The 5,530-nt window shown below is 36.1% G+C and overlaps 1 protein-coding gene across 2 annotated transcripts; it reads left to right on the forward strand.

Moving 5' to 3' along the window:
- Positions 318–3,956, forward strand: LOC107645601 (OTU domain-containing protein 6B). 2 transcript variants are annotated; one of them, XM_016349660.2, is made up of 3 exons: positions 318–607; positions 1,933–2,049; positions 2,750–3,956. In XM_016349660.2, exons 2-3 carry the CDS (start codon positions 1,943–1,945, stop codon positions 3,618–3,620), a joined length of 978 nt encoding a protein of 325 aa, XP_016205146.1. In that variant the 5' UTR covers positions 318–607; positions 1,933–1,942; the 3' UTR covers positions 3,621–3,956. The 2 variants fall into 2 exon arrangements, with proteins under 2 accessions (XP_016205146.1, XP_016205147.1); XM_016349661.2 differs by lacking the exon at positions 318–607 and adding an exon at positions 1,486–1,633.

Below are 5,530 nucleotides of genomic sequence, written 5' to 3' on the forward strand. Positions count from 1 at the left end.
TTCGATTCTGATAACTATGATAAAACGTATTCCATGATAACCATATTCGTGTTTCACCCATAGTTGTAAGAACCGGACCGGACTGACTGATTCAACCGAAAAATGGTAAATAGGTCATTTAGCCGGTCCGATTGAATAATCTGACCGAATTAGAAACAGAACTGGATAGAACCGGGTTGAACCGTCCGATTTTGTGAAAAACCGGCGAACTGGCGGTTTTGAATAGCCCATCCGGTTCGAAGCTCCCTTTTTTTTCCCCCCTTAGCCAAAGCCACGTCGTTTTGGGTTTTATAAAAAAAAAATAATAAACACACAAAACACTCGAACCTACCAACCACATCCCCATCCCCATTGACCCATTCCCCCTAACCCTAATCCCCAACGGCACCCATTCCCCAGCAAGGCAGCAAGCCAGCAACCCCTCCAGGCTCCAACCCGCCGGCCGTCTCGTCGTCTTCGTCCCTCCAGATACGGTGCGGCTCCGAAGACCTCCTTACACGTAGCGTTTTGGCTCGCAGCCTCGCAGGTCGTCTTCTTCATCGCAGCTCCTTGCTCCGTCGGCGGCGTCGTCGCGTCCTCTCTGTCCACTGCCTCATCTGTCGGACAGGTTGGTCCGTTGGTGGTCTCCTCGCATTATGCCATTATCTCTGTTTTTGTAGTTATTATGTTCTGTTTTTGTTAAATGTTTAATTATAATTGGTTGAATTTGTTGATTCTTGATTATGAATTTATTGATTCTTGATTATGAAATTACTGAATTTGTTGAATTTTTTATTGTGCATCTGTTTAGTGTAGTGATTGCTGGATTGCTGGATTTTTGATTAATTTTTTATTATGCCATTATGCCTGTTTGCTTTAGAAGATGGATTGCTGGATTTTCTAGCAATTTTTGTTGAATTATGTGCTGTTGAACTATTATGCCATTGTGCATCTGTTTAGACTTTAGTGTAGTGACTCTGAGTCTTTTTGTCGAATTATTTGCTGTTGAACTACTATGGTGTTGCTTTTAAATGTGTGTTGAATTGAATGATCTTATTTTCAAGTTGAATGCAACTATTTTACTTGTGAGGTAAGTGCTTGTTATTCATTCATCAATTTCTCATGGTTGTATGTCTTAGTTAGGTACCAATCTTTCTCATAATTTAAATCATTCGACAAATTTAGGCTTGAAAACATGTCGGCAAAACTGGTTTTATGTCCAAAACAGATTTTAGTGAATGCATATATAGTTGCTTTTGTCTTGCTTAACAGGAACCCTTTGAATTGAATTGTTGGAAATAGGTTATGCTCCCAACATTGAACAATTGATGTGAATTTGTATTTTGTAATAGCTTTTGTTTTATACCTTTGCTATTATATTTTTTATTTATGTGAAACCGGTTTTACCGGTTCAACCAGTAATTTATCGGTTGAACCAATAAACCAATAAACCAGTAACCTGATCGGTTTGATCACCGGTTCGGTTCTTACAACTATGGTTTCACCGACTAACACTAGGGTTTCACTTTTTCATTGTCTGTCTCAGTTGTTTCTGAAATAAAATCATTGTTCTTTCTTTGATGCATCTTCCATAATTTCGTCTCTTTGCGGCGGCTGCAGGCTACTTCCTCCCCATCGGTGCCTGCAAGCAGTGGTTTCAATTTCCCCTTCTCCTTTATCTTTGTTCTGTTGTTGCTTTCTAAACTCATTGCATCTTCCATTTATTTTTTCGTGGCTCTTTTTTTTTTTTCAATAAAATTTGGCATTGGTTGATCCAGGTTTAACTGTCTAATTTTGAGAATTTGTTGCATAGCGTATAGCCTCACTGTTTCCTTTCTAACTTCGATTCTTAGTTTGCTTTCGATTCTTTTCTTGTTGATGTTTGCATATGATTTCTTATAACTGTAAGATAATTTTGGTGATTTTTGGTTAATATCTATTTATTTGTTTTAGAGTTGGTCCAATGGAGGATAGCCAGGAAATTGAGAAGCAGGTGCAGGAAGAAGTGATTTCAGATAATGGAACTGAAAAGAAGCAGGAAACTCGTGATGAGATGCTTTCGCGGCACAGGTGATGTTTTAGGCTTGTCATTTTAGTGAATCTATTTGGTTCTGCATGTTCATGTAGTAGGATCTATTTTTCATGGAATCTATCGTATTTAGTAGAAATTGTTGTAGTTCATTTCTGTTGCTAAGCAAGAGAGAAGAGTTTATGGTGAATTCGTGGTGTTTAGACAGCACTGTAGCTTCAATAACCTAGTTAATGATATAAGGGACACTATAAGAAGAGTATCCAGGATAATGTTTCAGTAGATTAACATGTTGAACTTGAAAGTAATCATGGAATACAAACTTCACTTGTAAAGTATTCATTCTGTTGATCAAATGTATTTCAGATGGGCTTCCTAATTATTGATTAGAAGTAATATCAATGTATCTTGTGATTGGTATGTGTCGGCTTTCCCCCACAACCATCCAGATGTTCAACATAGATATAGGCATATTTAATTTTTCCTTTATATGCGTATGAATAAGATATCAAAGGTGTGGCCATGAGTTTTCATTAGGTTCTTCCTATGGATTTTCAGATATTTCAACATTTGAATCACATTACTGATATCAAACTTGTTTGTCTGTTGTTTTTATTTGTTTAAATTGTAATTACAAAAATATCACTTCATTCACTCTAGATTGTATACGTTTTATTACTTCTTAGTTTTTCTTGTTCTTGTCTCGTGACACATTTCTCCATGATGACTATGTACTTTCAGGAAAGAGATATCACAACTGCAGAAAAAAGAAATTGAAATGAAAAAGGCAGCAGCTAGAGGTAGCAAGGCTGAACAGAAAGCTAAGAAGAAACAAGTGGAGGACGAGGTTACTCGACTTTCTGCTAATCTTAAAGAGAAACATGCAAAAGAACTGGCTGAATTAGGCTATAGCAGTGGTGGTAATGGGAATGAAAAGGGAAATTTAGACAGTTTGATAAAGGCCATAGCTGGAGTATCTGTTGCCAATCAGCCTGACCGTGCAAGGGTTAGCAAGGCCCAACAGAAGCGTGACCGAAGAGCTCAACAAGAAGCAGAAAGGGAGCAGAGAATCCAAGCAGAGCAGAGTGACACTATAAGTGATCGTACAATTGAAAATGAAAAATTGGAAAAGAAGTTGAAGCCTCTCGGTTTAACTGTGTGTGAAATAAAGCCTGATGGGCACTGCCTCTATAGAGCTGTTGAGGATCAGCTGGCCCTCCTCTCTGGCGGTAGATCACCTCATACATACCAAGAACTTCGAGAAATGGCGGCTGCTTATATGAGAAAGAATTCAGCTGAGTTCCTGCCGTTTTTCCTTTCGGAAAATTTGATCGAAGATGATTCAGATGAAACACTTGCTCAGAAATTTGAAAACTATTGTAAAGAGGTGGAGTCCACGGCTTTATGGGGAGGACAGTTAGAGCTTGGTGCCTTGACTCACTGCTTGAAGAAGCATATTATGATATTTTCAGGCTCCTTCCCGGATGTGGAGATGGGGAAGGAGTATAAATCCGCCGCTGCCACTGCCTCATTGAGTTCAAGTATTATGCTTTCCTACCACAAGCATGCTTTTGGACTTGGTGAGCATTATAATTCTGTGGTCCCAGCATGATCTGATGGGTATATCACAAGCATTTTTATGACGATGTTGCCTTGTAGCATTTTTCTTAGAAGCCAAACATTTGATGGAAGATCTCTTGGAACCGAAGTTGTTATTTGGTAATGGTTATTATAACTGTACATTTCTCTACTGTATGATTTCTGGATAAGTTATATTTGATAGTTATGTATCAAATTTTTCTTATGGCGTCTGCCTGCTTTTGAATGGTTTACCTAAACCCATATATGAGGTGAGATTTTTACAACAGTTCTTGAATGAGTGATTTGCTCTAACATAATGCACACTTTAGTTTTATTGTATTTTTATAATGCACACTTTAAGGTGTTATATATTTTTGTTTCTCCTTTTTTTCTCACCTTTAATATTAAGGTAATTTTTGGGAAGTACTGCAATCTTTACTTTTGTTTTTTTTTTTTTCCTTTACTTTTTTCGATGCCCATTAGTATTTGCTATGCAAGTGCCAAGGGTTTAGTCTAGTAAACTTGGACATGGTATATTAATTTTTTTCTATTCACCCCCAACTATACCATGTTATATCTAAATATCTAACAACTAAAGTTTGCTGCCACGTGGCCAAATGAAGGTAAACGAGTAGGTTTTACTTTTACCTAAAGATTCCACTGGCTTAGTCCTGTGTCATTGACATGCTCATTGAACCATTGTGATCCACGTAAATGATTTTGATCAACATAATTCAAATTTTGAGCAGCTCAAATTTTATGTTGTTGAACATTCAGCAAAGGGAATACTTTGCTTTGCATCTATAAAAGGGTTAAAGTTGAAGCATAAACAGCTTGGAACAACGAGAGAAACTGTGTCTAGGTTCCTTAATTTACAATCTTGTATGCTGAAAACCGTCCTCGTTTTCTTTTTATTCTTGTGTCTTTGTCACGCTCCGCCACAACTTTATTTATTTTATTTTTTACCATATATTCTTATTCCATTTCTATCTTAATTTGTCTCTCTCATAATCACTTCTACAATATATTCCCCCTATCGAATTGTTACCAATGCTGAGTTTCAACTCGTGGTTGAGGCAAGGTAAGATCATAATAGAGGCCTTTACCCTTTAGTTTTAAGTGTTTTCTTTTTTTTTTAATGAACCAAATAGAATATATCCATTCATATATTTTATGATCACTGCTTAAGGAAATATCTAAGGTAGAAGACTAGAAGAGACATTTGGAGATAACTATGCATCCTCGTGACTCGTGAGGCTCCATGATTTCTTGAAATCCCACTAAGACAATACTAAAGACAATAGAATACAACTTAATCACAAAAAGCCTATATCTACATACCAAGATAGCAAGAGGTAAGTAATACAAGAGTTAGGGTTCTTGAAGCACATTCTGTTACTTAAAAGTGTTATCCATTTATGATGTTAAATCTCTAATCTCTCACTCTGACAAAAAAATAAATAAAATAAATAGTAAGTAATACGTAAAAAAATAAAAAAATAGAACTTCTCTAGCAAAATCGAAGGATCTTCACGCATATATGAGCTTGGAGACCACAATGTATGTATTATGTAACCGATTCCTCAAGTGATATAACTCCCGAAATTTCTTGACCTCCATTTTATTCTTCAATAACCATATGCATTTCCTTTCTTTTCATTACCTTTGATCTTGATCTAATATTAATAATTAGGAAAAGTATAGGTAACCAATAAGATTTTGAACAATGTGTAAACAATGTGAATTAATAGGGTTAAAAGAGTAAATTTAATTAATAACATTAAATTAGAATGTAGTATATTTTCATTTGATTGGTGGTTGTTCATGTTGTTCAAAATTTTCATTGTTTCCTTAACACTCCCCTAATAATTAAAATCCAACAGATGATAATGTAAAATTGTAAATATACCAAGGGACCGTGCATTATGTAACAGTTAATAT

The sequence above is a fragment of the Arachis ipaensis genome, chromosome B06 (genome assembly GCF_000816755.2).
Source record: "Arachis ipaensis cultivar K30076 chromosome B06, Araip1.1, whole genome shotgun sequence".
NCBI lineage: Eukaryota > Viridiplantae > Streptophyta > Magnoliopsida > Fabales > Fabaceae > Arachis > Arachis ipaensis.